Source organism: Serinus canaria, chromosome 12 (assembly GCF_022539315.1).
Source record: "Serinus canaria isolate serCan28SL12 chromosome 12, serCan2020, whole genome shotgun sequence".
Classification (NCBI taxonomy): domain Eukaryota; kingdom Metazoa; phylum Chordata; class Aves; order Passeriformes; family Fringillidae; genus Serinus; species Serinus canaria.
Genome location: NC_066326.1, coordinates 20,104,094 through 20,121,046, shown reverse-complemented (window position 1 = coordinate 20,121,046; position 16,953 = coordinate 20,104,094). Strand labels below are relative to the sequence as shown.

At 50.9% G+C, this 16,953-nt stretch overlaps 1 protein-coding gene across 1 annotated transcript in view; it reads left to right on the top strand.

Annotated features, from left to right (window-relative positions):
• The first annotated feature begins 1,277 nt into the window (after positions 1–1,277).
• WNT7A (Wnt family member 7A) overlaps positions 1,278–16,953 on the top strand; it is a 37,069-nt gene continuing 21,393 nt past the window's right edge. The window contains exons 1-3 of the mRNA XM_050979260.1: positions 1,278–1,450; positions 2,334–2,560; positions 13,556–13,827. Coding sequence (XP_050835217.1) covers positions 1,380–1,450; positions 2,334–2,560; positions 13,556–13,827 — 570 coding nt within the window. The 5' untranslated portion in view covers positions 1,278–1,379. The remainder of the gene's footprint in view (positions 1,451–2,333; positions 2,561–13,555; positions 13,828–16,953) is intronic.

The window sequence follows — 16,953 nt, the reverse complement described above, 5'->3', positions numbered from 1 at the left end:
CCCCCCTGCGGTGGTTCGATAGAGCAGGGGCTCCGTGCGGCCGCTGCCCCGCGAGAGGGGCTCCAGCCCGGCTCCTCGAGGGCCTCTGCCCCGGCTCCTCCGAGGGACGCTGAGGAATCCTGTCATCGTGTTTCTGTCATCATAAAAACATTATCAGCAGAACAATTCCCGCACCACACCCCTGTTATCATTTAGGTAACCTCCCTGTTTGAAATATTTTAAGTGGATAATAAAATAGTCACCATATCCGTGTAAATTCCCGCAACGAGGAGCCGGGATCCTCTTCCCGGCCGGGCCGGCGCCCCCGCCCGCGGCAGGCGGGCGGCTCCGCGGAGCTCCCGGGCGGCCGCAGCCCCCGGGCCGCCCTCAGCGTGGGCTCGGACCGCGGACACGGACGTGCGCCCACCGCCACGGGGACCGAGCCCTGCCCTGTCACTGAAGGATCGGTCACAGAACCGGCGGGGAGGTCACTGCGGGCACACGGGGCTCCCTCTCGACCCCCCCACACCCCCCCCGCACCTGCCGGTGCCGCCTCGCCCCCCGGTGCGGGCGGGGCGGCGCTCCGGGGATGTTGCCGCCTCCCGGGGCTCACCTCAGCGCGGGGACCGGGAGGCTGCGGGACAGCCCGCGACACGCGGGAGGCAGACCGGGGGGAGGAGCGTCGGGACAAACGCATAAAACCGGCCCCAGGTGCTCGGCGGCCCCGGCGAGCGGGCGGCGAGCGCGGAGTCAAAGCTGCGGCCCCGCGGCCGGCGCGGAGCAGCGCGGGGTGCGGGCCCCCAATGCCGCCCGGCGGGCCGGGGCCAGCCCCGGGGGCGTCCCCCGGTGACACCCCCCGGAGCCCCCGCCGCGTTCCCCCGGGCCGTGCCCGCAGGAGGAGGATCGCGCTGAGCCTGCCTGCAGGCAGGTGATCCGTCTGCCGCTCCTGTTCCCCTCCTGCCCACCTCCCCGCCTCGCTTTCCCCCCCGCCCCGGGCTGGACAACTCCCTCCTTTGGAGAACACGCCCAAGTAGCTGAAAAAGAGAGAAAGAAAAAAAAAAAAAGGGGGGGGGGTGTTGTGTGAAGAAGAGAGAGAGCCAATTCACACCGAAGGTGGGGACGCGGCTGGCTCTTGCAGGACCCCGCAGCCCGTCCAGCCCCGCGCTCCCGGACAGCGCCCGCGGCCGCAGCGGGGCCGGCAACACGGGAGGAGCGCAGCCCCGGCGGGGCCATGCTCAGAGGCGGCGGGGGCTCGGCGCGGAGCCGCGGGCGCTGCGGGGCGCAGCGGGGGCAGCCCCGCTCGGCCGGGCGGCCGTGACCGCCAGGGACGGAGCGGCCCCGGCCCCGAGCGCACCGGGCATCGTTTCGCATGTTGGTCTGAGCCACGGCAAGCAAGGAATATGAACAGGAAAACAAGGCGCTGGATCTTCCACATCTTCCTGAGCCTGGGGATTGTGTATATCAAGATTGGGTAAGTAACTTTTCTTTTTCTTTCCTTTATAACAATCGCGCTCTCTTTCGCGCTCAGCACAACCTGTCCAGACCTGTTACTATTTAACTCGAGAAGTCTCAAAAAAAAAAAAAAAAAAAAAAAGGAGTGATGATGGCGAAGATCACGATTATTTCTCAAAAGAGTGGTAAAGCGCACCTCGGAGCGACCCTCCAGCGGGGTGAGGCGGCCGGCGGCCCCGGCGATGTGCGGGGCTGCGAGGGGCTGGGCGGCGGTCCCTGTCGGGAAGGGACACCGGGGAGATGCCCGGGCAGCCGGCCCTTCCCCAGCCCGGCCGGCGGCGAGGTGCGGGGTGCCCCGCCGCTCCCTAGCCTCTACCTGCCCGCGCCTCCCGCAGGGACATCCCTCGGCCGCTGCCGCCCAGGGGGAGAACGCCGCCCGCCCCGGGAGGGGCGCAGGGAGGGCGGCGGCGCTCCGGACCCACAGCATCCCCGGCCAGGTGCGCTGGGTGCGGGAGGAGGCGGCGCGGCCCCGGGGCAGGGAGCGTGGGTTGTCCCCCTCCCTTACTTCCCTCCCTCCCTCTCTCCTTCTCTCCCTCTCTCCTCCAACCGCTCGGCAGGTTTGGGAAAGCCCTCCCATCCCTCCGCCAGTGCGCGTCCCGGGCAGACAACGCGCTTTAATTCTGGAAGGAGGAAGTTCGGTGCTGTTTTGGCAGGAGCCTGCGCCCTGCCGATCTCTGCCTCGGCTTGGAGAGAGGGACGGGGAGAGAGCAGTGCCAGGGAAAAGGCGGGCGCTCTCCGGGGCACCTGCCAGCGCCGGAGCCGCAGCACGGGAAGGCAGCGGGGGCTGCTCTGCCTCCGGGACCAGCCTGCCTTCAGCCACCGCCGGTGTCTTGTCGTTGCAGGGGTTTCTCCTCTGTGGTGGCCCTGGGAGCCAGCATCATCTGTAACAAGATCCCGGGGCTCGCCCCCCGGCAGCGGGCGATCTGCCAGAGCAGGCCCGACGCGATCATTGTCATCGGGGAAGGGTCCCAGATGGGCATCAACGAGTGCCAGTTCCAGTTCCGCAACGGGCGCTGGAACTGCTCGGCCCTGGGCGAGCGGACGGTCTTCGGCAAGGAGCTCAAAGTGGGTACGTGCTCTCGGCTCTGCTGCCGCCCGCCCGAGGGCACGGCGGGCACCGGGGGTGGCACGGGCACGGCTGCCGGGCTTGGCGACGGGCAGGACGGGCACTGCGAGTGTGGGCCCCTGGGCGCTGTGCTGTCACTGCCGACCTGCTCCCTCCCGGCAGGGCACCTGCCTCCACTCCCATGTGTGCCAGCTCCCACCGAGCTATTTCACAGCCCTGCTCTCTGAAATCCTCTCCAAAAAGCTTCCCGTTTGTGTGCACGGGAGCTGATTCATGTTCCTAGGGACAGGGAAAAGGGGGCTGTCTCTTGCTGAAGGCAGCAGCGAGAGCCAGAATGCTGAGCAGAGCTGGAACTGCACTTGTGGGGTGCAGGCACCCCCAGGGATACTGGCCTGATGTTTATGCCTGGTGGGACGCAGGCACAGCCATCAGTCTCGCTGTGAGAAATTCCCAGCACACGAAATCATTCCACAGCAGCTGTGCCTCTGTGCCACGAGGAAGAGTGGGTGTGTTCTGCTTTGGGATGTCGGGGCATTCACAAACGCTAAACCAATCAACTGACAGAAGATCTCACTTCCACTTTCCATGTTTTCAGTTATTGCAGCAGTACAAAATATATGCAAATTCTGAACTAAAGCAGTATTAATAATGACTAATGTAAATACCCGAAGAAATGGGGCTGATTAAAACTCTCATGCCCCCATTCTGCTGTAGTGAAATTTACCCAACGTTTCTTTGATTCCACTTAAAATGCAAAGACCAAGGAATGTGTTTTCCAAATACAGGGTAGTCTCTTTTAGAGCCACCACTGAAAGCTCACAGCACTGCATTCCACGTCCAGAAGGATCTGTGGTTTCCAGTCTCTTCCCCATGTAAAATGAAGTTGCAAAAACCCAGAAACCCCATCAAGCAATGCTTAGCATGGTAGAAAACGTGGATGTTTCATGAGGAGAGCAGCTAGCACAGATAACAGGGGCCAGGGGAGCCCTGAGCAGCTGTGGGGGAGCCCTGGATGGGCTGGCCCCAGGCACTGCTCAGTCCCATGGCAGGATCTGTCCCAGGCCCTCATTTCTGGCACTGCCATGAAACACAGAGGTCCCGCCTTGCCACTGTGCTCTGGAGCCCCTGGGAACACTGAGTGTATGTTTTACCACAGCAGTGCACACTGGTAGGTGTTCTCCAGAACTTAGGTAAGGGAAGAGCAGGAAGAGAAGAACTCGGCTCGGTTTGGAAACCCTGCCTTTCAAAACCTTTGATAATCAGAGTGGCTCAAGCAGACAAGGTAAAAAAAACCTGCACAACACTGGGAAACATCTGAAAATGGAGCATTTATTCAGGTTAGCTCATTGTTCCTGTTCCTTGAGCTGAGCTCTTCCTGTCAGCAATGCAGGCAAGTGTTTGCCACTTCTGTCAGTGAAGAGTCCATTTGGATGGCTGGCAGGTTTGGGCTCTTTCAGTTCAAGAGTAACATTTCCTTAAACAGAAAATGTGAGAAGGAGTTTTCTTCTCCCAGAAATTAGAAAACTGCAGAGTTGTTGTGGTCTGTTGTGTAAACATGCTTTCAGTTCCTTCCCTCCCTCGGAAAATTGAATTATTTAGCTAGCAGGTTATATTTAGGTCCTTTTAAAGAAAGTCAATATCAAAGGAAGTAGACTTTGATCTGTCTTTGAGGTGATAACTCTTAATATGTTCTATCTATCCATTATGAGGCTAAGATGGATAGGGCAAATTCTTCTTTGGTTTCAGAACACAGTCAAGAGTTGAATGGCATCCAAATTACAAAACTCCATAAAAATAATTTAAAGAATAACAAATCCCTCAAATTTAAACAGGTCATACGTGTTATTTTTAAAGTTAACTTTGGTAAAAATCACAGAGGGTTGAAATCCAATGGTGAATTCTTCTTTTGCACAGACATTCCTGCGGTCTCAAGGATAAAACTACTCAGGCTCTCAAGCACCACAAAATATTTTAGTGTAACTGTTCCTGTTCAGGTGGTCTCCTTGTTCCTCTGCTTCTTGCCCATCAGCAGGTATAGAAACTCTGAACATCTGACACAGCTCATCTTTCTATGGCTGTGGAGAAAAGGCATCTCTTGCTCTTTCCCAAGGAACTCTGCCAGGGTGTGCTCCAGGTTACCATCCAGAGAAATAATATTTTCCTTGGTTAAAAAGGGTGCAACCTATGTCCATAAATCCATAAGTCAAATTTGGTGCCCAAAAACAGGAGAACAGGCCAGAGGGCCTTACCCTGAAAAGGAAAGAGAGATGTGGGACATGAAGGACATGAGGCCCTATAGAAAGGGTTTCAAGGTGACAGAGCACCAGAACAGCCCAGGTTACCATTTGGTGAGGATAATGTACCCTCAGTGCTTTTTTAATTAGCCTTTGACAAGGTGTGTTCCAAAATACTGTTCCAACAGCCCTGAGCACACCAGTCCCTTCCCTGGCTGTGCCTTTCAGGCAATGGCACCCTGAAGTAATTGCCTGAGGAGTGCTGGGCACCTTTGTCTTGCCATTCACAATAAAGTCAGTGAGCCACAGGTGAGCTCATCCCTCTGTCTCTTTGAGCCTTCCTCTGCCTCTGGAGTGGCCCTGCTGGGCTGCTCTGTGACAAGGAGGTGACTCCAGGGTGACAGTGGTATGGCTATCCTGGCCATGACCCTGAGGGGTGGGTGCAGCCAGCAGGGGCTCGCAGAAGCCTGGGAGGATGTGCCCGAGTAACTCCTGTTGGAAATGGGGTTTGTGTTGTCAGTCCTTACAAACAAGCTCCCTTAGGTACCAGAGCATCGTGTGATCTATTTCCCAGCCCACAGCTTCGATGGCACACCAAGTCACATCTTCAGTTCCAGCTTTCTTTGCTTTTGCCCTTGCTGGGTAATCTATTCTATGAATGTTATGCAAATGTACTGCAATTATTTAAATTCTCTTATTGCCCTTCAGGGCGAGTCCCCTCCTGGCCCTGCTGTTCTGTAGCTAAGGGATCATGGCACTCTCTTCTGTGTTTCTCTTTTCCTATCATTAAAATGGCAACAGGAATATTAACCTTATTGAAACACTTGGAATTCTCCAGAAGGAAAGCATCAAACAATATTTCCCTGTTCTAACCTGTAGCATGTGAGTATTTTTAAAAAGTCACATACAATTAATCGTCCAGTGAAGTGATAGTTTATTTGTGCAGTTTATTTGTAGAGTTTATTTGTATACGTGCAGTGAGAAACTCTTCGAATTCCTCTTAGAGCATTTTTGTGCTCACAGGCTTGAGTTTCCCGCTGGTGACAGCGAGCTCCCAACCAGTGCCCAGCACTCACTCTCCATTTCCTGGGTCATTTTATCTGTTTTGCCCTTCCAATGAGAGATTGTCCCCTCCCGACACCCTGTGGATGTAACCTCGCCCCAGCTGGTGACAGCAGTGCCAGGAGCACAAAGAGAAGTCACCAAGTGCCATCAGATTGCTCTGCTCCAGTCCCAGAGGGAGCGATGGAGTCCAGATCGACACAGGGACAATTTTTCTAGACCATTCCACAGACACTTTATTAATAATGTAGAGTGGCAGAGAGAATTTCTAAAATAACCGTGGAGATGACGCAACGCTGCAATTATGGACACACTTAAAACCAAATATATTCCCCATGGTGGTCAGCAGTTCTGTTCCTGAGGACGGCCACAATCAAAACCAACGTTTTTAAAGCAGGATAGGCCAAAACCCTCCTGCCTGTCTGTCTTCAGGTGAAACATGCCTCAAGCCTAAGGTTCTGAACAGCCAGAAATGCCTTTGATAGAGTTTGAAAATCAGATTTGAGCTCTGCTGGATCACAGGAAGAGTGAGAGCTGTGGCAAAGGCTTTCCATCAGGTGCCTCAGGGGCCAGTTTTGCAGGGTGCAACCTTGTGAGCACGTGGCCAGCAGTGACTCTGCTGGTGTCTCAAAGGACTGCCTTGGGACACAACTATATTTCATGGGATCTAGAGGACACCACCACATTGGCATCATAGGGGGGAAAAAACCCATCTCCTTTTGCCACAAGTGAGCAGCACAGGCACTGTTAAACAAGAAAGTGAAGTGGTACAAACTGTTTGCACTTCCACAGAGGGACATGGCCAAGTGGAGACTCCTCAGGACAGACCTGAGAGAAGAGAGGCACAAGACCCCTGCAGAGGCTGCAAGGACCCAGCAGGGGGGAGGATGGAGGGAGTCCTGAGGTGTGAGTGGTGGTCGGCAAGGAGCATTTCAGCAAAACCATTCAGCCATGACTTCATCCTGGCCTTACTAAAATGCATCAATTCTTTGCTCTCTTCTACCCTGGAAAATGCTTCAGTACAATCACACTGATGCTTCACCCACCTGACATTAATCTTGCGAATAAGGAAAGCTGAAATCAGAAGAAGAATCCCCACAGACAGGCAGGTCCCAAAGCTGATGAACACAGCAGGGCAGCCTAGCAGCAGCAGCTCTGCACGCTGTGACTGATTTCTTTGGCTCAGGGATCATCCCGGGCTGCCCTGAGGCACACACTAAACCAGGAGAGTCTGCTGGCTTTCCTCTATCCACTGCACTCTTGGCTCTGCACTCGACTGAATTAGCAGTGATTCATTTGCCAGGTACTAAAATCAACTTTTCTTCTGTGGCTTCAACCAATGTAAAGGAAGAGGGACATTCCCACTCCTGCCTATTGAAACAAATAGGCAACGGCTGAACAAAGGCAAAGCCTTCACTAACCTGTTCTGAGCTGTCAGCTCTCCTGCTGGTATGGAAAAGAGAAGAAGATCTAGGACATTTTCCTCTCCGGCTGGGTGGTTTAACACAAAAACTAACAGGAAACTTATGAGTAAATCTTTATATTGTCACTATGTTATAGACAAACATGTGAAAACATCCCAGCACAGGTGTGCTGAAGAACAGATGTAATCTTCAATCATTTCAGGTAGCATTCTCATTTTAAACACTGCTGTAGTCTCTTGTGCCAGGTTTTAAGCTCTGATAGTTTGAATTCCAGAATAACAGACCAAGTGAACAAGCACTGGTGGAATCCCAGAATCTCCTGAGCTGGAAGGCACCCGAAGGGATCACAGAATCCAGCCCTGTCCCTGCACAGACACCCCAACAATCCCACCCTGTTCATCCCTGAGAGCCATGTCCAAACACTCCTGGAACTCTGTCAGGAAAACCCTCCTTGTTTTTGTATTGCATGGAAGATTACCTGCCCAGCTCTGTGGGAAACAAAGTTCTGAGCGCTGCTGCACTATGTGGTTTGGTCAATATTTAGAGGAGAGTTTGAGAAGTACTCTGTTTTCCCAACCACTGCTGTTAGGAAGCCCCCAAGATGCACAGAAAAAAAAAAAAAAAGTAATTAACTGGAGTCTTGCTATCTAGTCAGGTGAAGTCAGAGTCTGAATTTCTGTGCTAGGTTTCCAGCCCCTACCACCAGTTTTTGCTGTCAGTGTCTTTCAAGAGAACAATTATTTGCAGGCAAAACAGAGGCCAGGCTGAAATATGGCCTGATCATCCAAAGCTGCTTTATGCCAAAAAGTCAATCTTTCTCAGCAAGGACTGTCACTACAAGATAAAACATTGCCCCAAGGTCACTGCAGTTGGAATTCCCATCACAAGGTTTTCATACCTGCCTTCAGATGTCTTGTGAGTACTTGTTCCAGAGGAACAGAGAGATTGCATCTGATTGGGAAGGTGGGAGATCTCCTGTGGAAAGGGCAGGGTTCCTCAAGAGGGCTGGGTCAGGGGGCTCAGAGACCCCTGAAAAGGGGAGACTTATTGAACTCCAAAATAATGGCTCTGATTTTTGCAGTGCACATGTCTTGAGTAGTAACTTTATAAATTTAAAGGGGGTATTTTCAGAAATAATCACTTAATCTGGAGTGTTTCCTCTGCAAGAGTTTCATGTGTCAATGAAAGGAACTTCAGCTCATGAAAGTGGGCAGGGCCTAAACCCCCAGAGTCTTGAATACCTCTTAAAGCCCCTCTGTATTTTATTTATTTGTACTAATCTTTGTAAAGCCACAGTGCTGTTTTATAGGGAACCATCCTTTTAATTCCAACTGAATACAATATTTTAGGACACCAACCCCCCCAAACTTTGTACAGAGGGGGAAGAAAAAATTAGGAAGAGAATACTTCAATGATTTTTTTTTAAAGCTGCCATTCTGATTAATCACTCGTGCTAGAGTAAAGAAAAATGAAAATAAAAAATCCTGGCAGAACATTTGTAGTCTACCAAAGAAGGAGGAGGCAAAGCCCAAAGCAGGGAGGGGATGGGTTCTGCTCTGCGTTTTTCCAGGCTGTGAGTTATGGCCTCTATAGAGAGATGAGGAGTAATGTTTGCTGTGGCACATAATTGGCAAGGTATGCTGTGTTTTCCATCTTTATATTTTCCCAATCATATTTCAGCTCATGTCACTGCAGACAACTCCCTCTCTGACCCTTTGGCTTTAAATAGCAGAAAATACAACCCATGTTTTCAGTGAGATAAACAGAAATTTGTCTCTCTTTTATTTCACAGCTTAGTCAATTTATGAGGTGGACTGTTAGGGCAGGACAGGTTTTTTAGAAGCACCCTTAGATCCCAAACTGCTGAGCACCTACTGATTTCCAGCAAGTAAATCCACTCTGCATTTTGCAGTCTCAGGCTTTGTTTCCCGAACAACATCAAGGTATTGCACTTCTTTTAAAAAATAAGTTCACATTTCTAATCTGTGTGAATGAAGTTTTTACAAAGTTTTACAATTTAAAGATTAAACTTAAACCCAAATGAAGTTAGATAAATTAAAAGCAGAATGCAGACCAGTCTGTGCAGTTGGTAGACAGGCTGATCAGCCCAAACCCAGTCTGGCAAACATTCATATCCAAACTCAGAGGCATGCAGTGAGTGTTTGCAGAATTAAGGCTCTGAGGTGTGCATGGGGTGTGTATAACTGTGCTCAGTATTAGGAGAGAAGCTGCCCTGCTAATACCTGTGTCTGCACCCACCTGGGACCCTCTCAGTGCTTCCCCTTGAGACAGCTGGCACCCCAGGGTGGTGCCTGACTGTGCAGAGCTCAGACACAGGTAGAGAGCCTGGGAAGATGCCCTGCCCAGTGCAGGGTCTGCAGACAGGACTCCAGTGCTTTGGGAGAGGATCTGCATCAGCAGATGGAGCTGCAGAAATTTTGGGAGCCATCAGTGCCAAGCTCTCTGCCATCAGAGCAAATGGAGCTGCAGTGCGCTGCACACCTCGCTGCAGTCCAGAAAAACACGGAAAAAGCAGGAGAACATTTCTGTCCAACACCTGGAGAGAAGCCCCCGTGGTCCCACAGCACTGAGGCACAGGCTGGGGCTGGGGAGAGCCCCGGGTGAGGGTGAGGGAGCAGAGCCGTGGCTGGAACCTGTCAGGTCATCGGCCCTGTGAACGGCCAGAGCAAGCTCTGACTGCTGCCAGATCCTTCTCTGGAGGTTCCAGTGCTTGGAGTTGAGCTCTGGAGTGTTTACCATGGTTTGTCTGAGATAAGGAAAAGAATGTGTGATTTGGGAGCTGAAAGGAGGGCTTGTAATTCTTGTACACGTCCAGGGCAGGTTGGACGGGGCTTGGAGCACCCTGGAGTGGTGGAAATGCCCTGCCCGTGGCAGGGGTGGAATGAGAGGAGCTTTAAGGTCTCTTACAAACCAAACCATTTGGGATTCCATGATTCTGTGACAGGTGACTCTCCACCTTTGCCTATCACCTGTAGGAGCAGCTGCCTGGCCATACCTTGGTGAAGCCATGTTTCCCCCTCAGATCCTCCAGGAATTTCAACTCTGCTGAAATCCAAAGGAGGGGAGTAGAATTTCTGCTCAAAAGTGGCAGGAGCACCCCCATGCTCAGGTTCCCCTCTTTGGGCACAAATCCCTGGGATCTCAAGCACTGTCACAGAAGACATTCAGGCTGGTCTGAGCTTCCCTCCCATGCTGGCATTTCTGTGAGCCAGGCCAGGGTAATGAGACTTAAAAAGTCAATCATTTATGAAAAAACAGGAACAGTTGGATGCAGACGTGACAAACCCACATCACTTTATCACCACTGCACAAGTGCCAAGGCACTTCCTACTTGGGTCAATCCTTCTAGGCACTTGCTTTGTTTACCTTGTAATCTCCAAAACTTGAGTTTTTAAAAGCTGCTAAGATTTTCTCCCAAATAAGACCAACTTATAAAATAATTTATGCATTGTAATTTATGATCAAGCTTGATGTTGGCTTCTGACTCTGCTTGTACTAATTTTGTATTTTCTACATTGTATTCTTTTCCCCTCTAAAAAGCAAAATAGGTGCTCAGCTTCTACAAGGCTGAGTATGTCAGATTCAAGTGATCTCTCAGTGGTTTTTGTTCTAGATCTTGAAAATAACTTGTGCTGAACAAAAGTAATCTGATCAAAATCAAAGGAAAAAAGAACCACATGTAAATTCAACTCAGAAATATTTGACAATGTCCCATTTGCTGCTTTGTTGAGCAGAAACCTGGTGTGATGCAGTGCTGCTCTCTGAGAGATAAAATGGGAATTTTTATTGTACACTGTTTACCAGTGCCTTTTTCATAGTGTTGTGCTTAAAATAGTGAGGGGGTTGATGAGCGTAAACTGGAGGAAGAGCTCAACTCCAAATACACCTAGTCCTGGCATTTCTCTTCCACATTCAGATTTTTATAAAAAGCCAAGAGTTCTAGAAAGCTTCATCTGCAATTTCCATGGTCAAATAATTTTATGATTTTTTTTGTTTAAGTAAGGAGAAACAAGGAATCCTTTGAGAAAGTCAGATAATTGACTGTTCCTTAATATTTCTTAAGTTCCTTAATAAACGCAGCACATTGCAGCATTAGGGAATACTGCCTTTGCTAACAGAGGGCACAAAGTTGACTATTAACAGATTGTGATTATGTCATCTTGTTTTCCTTTTTACTTCCTCGATATAAGGAAGTGAACATTTATCATCAAAAGAGACAAGCAGAGAAATCCAGATCATATTACATGAAAGGGATGCAGCCAAGGCTGAAGTGTTGTAAGGTTTCTTTCCCAAATTATGATTTTTTTTTTTGGTGAAATGCAATGAGCAGCAGAAATGAGCTTGTTTCATGCGTAACAGACCCTTGCCAGCAGCTGAGGTCTGCCAGGACTCAGCTGAGGAGCACTTGGAGAAGTAAAGCAGATCTTCCCTAATTAAGAGCCTGATTCTGATCTAATTGAACAAGGGTGCATTTTGTCATTGGAGAAGTAAGAGTAGGACAGGTTCTCGGTTTGGGAGATTGAAAATTTTTTAAGGGCTGTTTGACATACATGGGCAACCTCTGCAAACCTCCTTAGGCTGTGAAGGGCCCTCTCTCAGCTGAACTGGCCCCCAGAGCCTCACAGATCCTGCAGGGTCCATGTGTGGGAAATACACACACCAGGATGCAACAAAACTTCAAAAAAGAGAAATTAAAGCTTAGATTTAAAGTGAACCCCCCCCCCCCCCCCCATCAGGAAACAGAAGCCTGTTTTATGGCCTTGTTGCACAATGAAATATTGGTCCAACCTCAACCTGTCTCACAGTTCTCTGGTGAGGCTCTTACTTCACCTTGCTCTGGTCACGGTGCCTACAACAGGTCAGGATTTTTTCTTCATTTTATGAGAAATTTTTAAATTAAACCAAGACTTATTTCATTGCATCAGTACAGACATCAATGTTGAAAACTTTTTGACACCCACAGTGTGAAAAATCATCCCAGTTGAGTTAAAATGTTTTCAGAATACAAGTCAAACAGAAGTGGTTGTCCTGTAAAAATACAATTAAGTGTAGAATTAATTTTTAAATAAAATCCTATTTCTGAGCTGAATTTTTAAAAGGTTGAATATGGGTGCTTTAACAATTTAACCCCCAAGCCCACCTATTTTGTTTTCTTTTCTTTCTTTATTTTTGACCTCCAACATTTTCCACCCCATCCTTTTGTTTTAAGTTTAGTTTGCTACTTCTAATAGCATCTGGAAATATAGATATGAAGCTGCCTTGATGCCTTGGAGTAGCCCCCTAGAACAGAGGCTAGGCAAGGTAAAGAGAATAAAGTGGGTATTTATTGAAGGCCTTTAACAGTGACACCTTGGGCAGCCAGAAGCCTCCCAGAGGCTGCACCCAGGATGGACGGTGGTCACAAGTTTTTTAGACAATTATAAGTTTGGCCCATTTCTATATCAGGGGTTAGTTCTTCAATTACATCTGCAGATATTAAAGTCATTTACCCCCAGTTTCCTCCTCCCCATTCACTTTTGTTTATACTTTTCAGGGCCCGAGGCTGTAGGGTGTCCTTGAGTTTCAGGCCTAGAGGGATTTTGTGTCTGACCAAAACGTGGAGACAGTAACTAATACTCTGTATGGAGTTTAGAGTTATGGATTGATCAGTACAGGATTTGAAACATATAAAAGCTAAACTCCAAAGGCATCAGCCTGAACTACACTTGATCTCCCCATGCCTCGTGGAGAGCCGCTGCTTTAGGGATGAGCACGCAGCAGGTCAGTCCCATGGAGCAGGGCCCCGTGCATGGAGCAGGCGGTGCTGTGTGCCCACAGGCACTGCCCTTCATGGAGCAGGTTTGCAGTGCTGTGTGCCCACAGGCACTGCCCTTCATGGAGCAGGTTTGCAGTGCTGTGTGCCCACAGGCACTGCCCTTCATGGAGCAGGTTTGCAGTGCTGTGTGCCCACAGGCACTGCCCTTCATGGAGCAGGTTTGCAGTGCTGTGTGCCCACAGGCACTGCCCTTCATGGAGCAGGTTTGCAGTGCTGTGTGCCCACAGGCACTGCCCTTCATGGAGCAGGTTTGCAGTGCTGTGTGCCCACAGGCACTGCCCTTCATGGAGCAGGTTTGCAGTGCTGTGTGCCCACAGGCACTGCCCTTCATGGAGCAGGTTTCCATTACTTCCAGGCGGTGCTGTGTGTCCACAGGCCCTGCCGCTCCCCCGCCGTGCCCGCCGTGCCCCTGCCCGCGGCTCACGGCCGTTCTGCCTTGCAGGGAGCAGGGAGGCCGCCTTCACCTACGCCATCATCGCGGCCGGCGTGGCGCACGCCATCACGGCAGCCTGCACACAGGGCAACCTCAGCGACTGCGGCTGCGACAAGGAGAAGCAGGGCCAGTACCACAAGGAGGAGGGCTGGAAATGGGGCGGCTGCTCCGCCGACATCCGTTACGGCATCGGCTTCGCCAAGGTCTTCGTGGACGCCCGAGAGATCAAGCAGAACGCCAGGACGCTCATGAACCTGCACAACAACGAGGCCGGGCGCAAGGTGAGTGGCCCCGCTGTCCCCGTGTCCGCCCCGGGGCTGGGCTGGGCTTTGGTGCCCTGCGCGGCGGGACCGCGGCGCTGCCGCGCTGCCATCGCTCGCAGGATACGAGTAGGCACCTCGGCAGGTTGTTGGACCGTCTGCTCGTCAAGCATTTGTCTAAATGTTATTCTTTAGGGCCGTAAGAAAGGAAAAAAATATCAAACAAGTATTTTATCGGGGAAGTCAAACGGTACTTCTGGTAAAAAGCTGCCTGCTGCTGTGTGGGTGAGCAGGAGTCTTGTCAGGTTCCGACATGAATGTCTCACTCAGCTGAAAAGGGATCATTTTCAACCCTGCTGTTCAAACGTTGCGCTTTGTGTGAGAGCCGCCCCTGCAAGGAGGGAAAGGCTTCGGCAGCCAGGCCCCGAGCTGAGCCCTCGTCACTCGATGTCCCGCTGTGACACGGGTTTGGGTTCAGCACAGCAGCATTCCCACCCACCCCATCCTTTGGGACTGAGAGCAGCTGCTGCAGAGGCAGCACTGGGAAAGGCAGGACTCCAGCAGCTCCCACAAACAGTTTTCCTGGGGATCCCAGGCACTGAACACCCCGGGTTTGCTGCCTTTGGCCGTGTTTCTGATCTCCAGTGGCAGCTAGGCAGGCACAGGACCCAGCCTGGTCTGAGCCATGCTCCCAGGTCCCTGTGGGCCAGGCATTCCCAGGCAGTCCCAGTGGGGTTGTGGCTCCAATTCCAGCAGCTGGAATAGCCAGGGCTGTCTGTGTGCTCCCCACATCCCGGGCACAGCCCAGCAGGGCTCTCCCTGCAGGAGTTCTGCTGACCCCATCTCCCAGGGATGTCAATCCTTGCTTCCTCAGCTTTCCTTTTACCTCCTCCTATGCAATAGCCCTGATTCCAGCATCATGTGAGTGTGACTTAGAGGCAAATGGAAGAAGGAAGTTGGGAGCAGCAGTTAATTTGTGGATGCTATTTTTGTTGTGGTAATTACCTGTAGGCTCTGAGACATCTCCAGTTATGCTGGAGCGAGGCAGATTGTATTGAAGAAAAGCCATTTCCACCCCAAACAAAAGCCAACCATTCTTTAATTTAATGGTGTAGGAGTTTTATAGGTGAGATTCTGCGTTTTATTCTGTGTAGTATCCCAAATGCCTGTGTCTGGCTCTGTGGTGCCCAAACTTGTACTTCAACACTGGCAAAATGAACCCCCGAGAATAACTCAAGGATCGAGCATTAATATTTGCAAAATGAATGGTTCTGAGATCTTTATTACTTAGCTTCTGGTAGCATGAAGGCACAGCCTGAAAAACTTGGTGAAGCAGTCTGCTCTGCTGTACAAGCACAGACCCAGGGAAACAAAAATATAACAGAGGAGTTTCACCTTTGTGGCAAAGCTACTTCCTTGAAAGCTCTGCTTGTATTTGATGGGTGCTGGCAGTAAAAGATTCCCAGGAAATGACACACCAGCCTACACCAGACTGCAAACATGGCTAGAACTGCCTACTGGCCAGAAATTTTTCCCCAAAGCAAAGCTTAAAAATGCAGACAAATAGAAAAGATGCATTTTTTACCTCAGTTGTCCCCGTGGGCAGAGGAGGGCCATTGGTGACGGAGGTGGCTGTGGGAAGGCCGGCTCCAGGAGCTTCCCCAGCCTCCCCATCAGGCCCCTCGTGTTTCTCACCTTTCTGTGCACAATCTGCTGTCCTGGAAGCTTGTGCCTGGAAGGTTCAGCTCTCCACATTGTAATCTGGGAGAGCAGTGGTTTGTGCTATCTCTGGCCATCTGCCATTTTTCCAGCAGGCTCAGGAACTGCTCTGATCTAGAGATAGCTCTGCGCTTCTTCCTGCATCCTCACTGAGCAAAATTACCCGTCTTTGTTCCAACACATCTCTGCTTGAAATCTGCAGGGGAGAGAAAGAGTAACAGGACTGAGAAGTAATAGGACTGAGGAGAGGCTTGCTGCTCCACTGTCCTGTAGGGAATGAAAAAATGATGTTTTTGCTAGAGAGATTTCTTTCAGGCTTTGCTCCTGTGTGAAAGATCACAGTATTTAAAGACAATTGGCAGGGAAGGCCATTACAGGTATTTGGCATGCCAGGACTCTCACAACCTGACTCTTCCACAACAAAGACAGCCTTGTTGTGAGGTGGAACTCCATTTTGGAGCAGTATGGATCTTATCAGCCTCCAAACAATCTATTCATGGTGGCTTTCCTCTGGGCTACAAATTCTTGTCTTGTTTCACTCGCCCATGGCTAGGTTTTGATGATATTTATGCACTTGGGAGACCGACTGGCACCTACCAGACTTCCAAAAATAAATCAATTCTTATTGATTTCTTACCACCACCTGTAGGCACTGCTATGCTGTTCAAAAGTCAGTCCTCTCTACTTCTTTGGCTTGCAATGTGAAACTGTGCTGTGCCCACTCACCTGGTGCTCACTTGTGACAAGGTCCTTCTTCAAGGTGGCACCTGCTGCAGGTGGTTCAGGATGCACTCTAGAAAAGCACAGATCCATCAATATCGAGTTGTCTTCTTGAGAAGCACTGATAAAATCATCCATTCCATCTTGGTGGGTCAGAATGGTCTGCTGCGCTTACTGGGGGCACTGGGCACAGGAGGGACTGCAGGGTATGAACCCACAGAGAGCCACCAGGAAAAACCTGATCCAGGATTTGTGGAGACCTCAGGTCAAGGCTTTCAAGCCTCTCACAGTCCTGTTTTACCCAGGCAATGTTTCTGTGCTCCCTGGGGTGCTCTATGAACACACAGCTCTGTCAGAGCAGGGGTACAGTTATCCGGGGAATGGGCACAGCCCCAGGGCTGCCAGAGCTCCAGGAGCCTTGGGACAACACTCTCAGGGATGCCCAGGGTGGAGTTGTTGGGTGCGTATGCAGGGCCAGGGGTTGACTAGTGATCCCTGAGGGTCCCTTCCAGCTCAGGATACTCTGTAATTCCACAGCCTGTCAGCTCTTGCTGGAAATAAGACAACTGAGGGTGTCAGATGTGGAGGATTTCAAAAGTCAGAGGTGGAGAACATCCCTGTTCCTTTGCTGAACAGCTCGGGTGGTGCAGTGCCTGGAAACCCCTGGGACACGCCCAGGATGCAGCCAGGAGCAGCCCTGGGAGCACA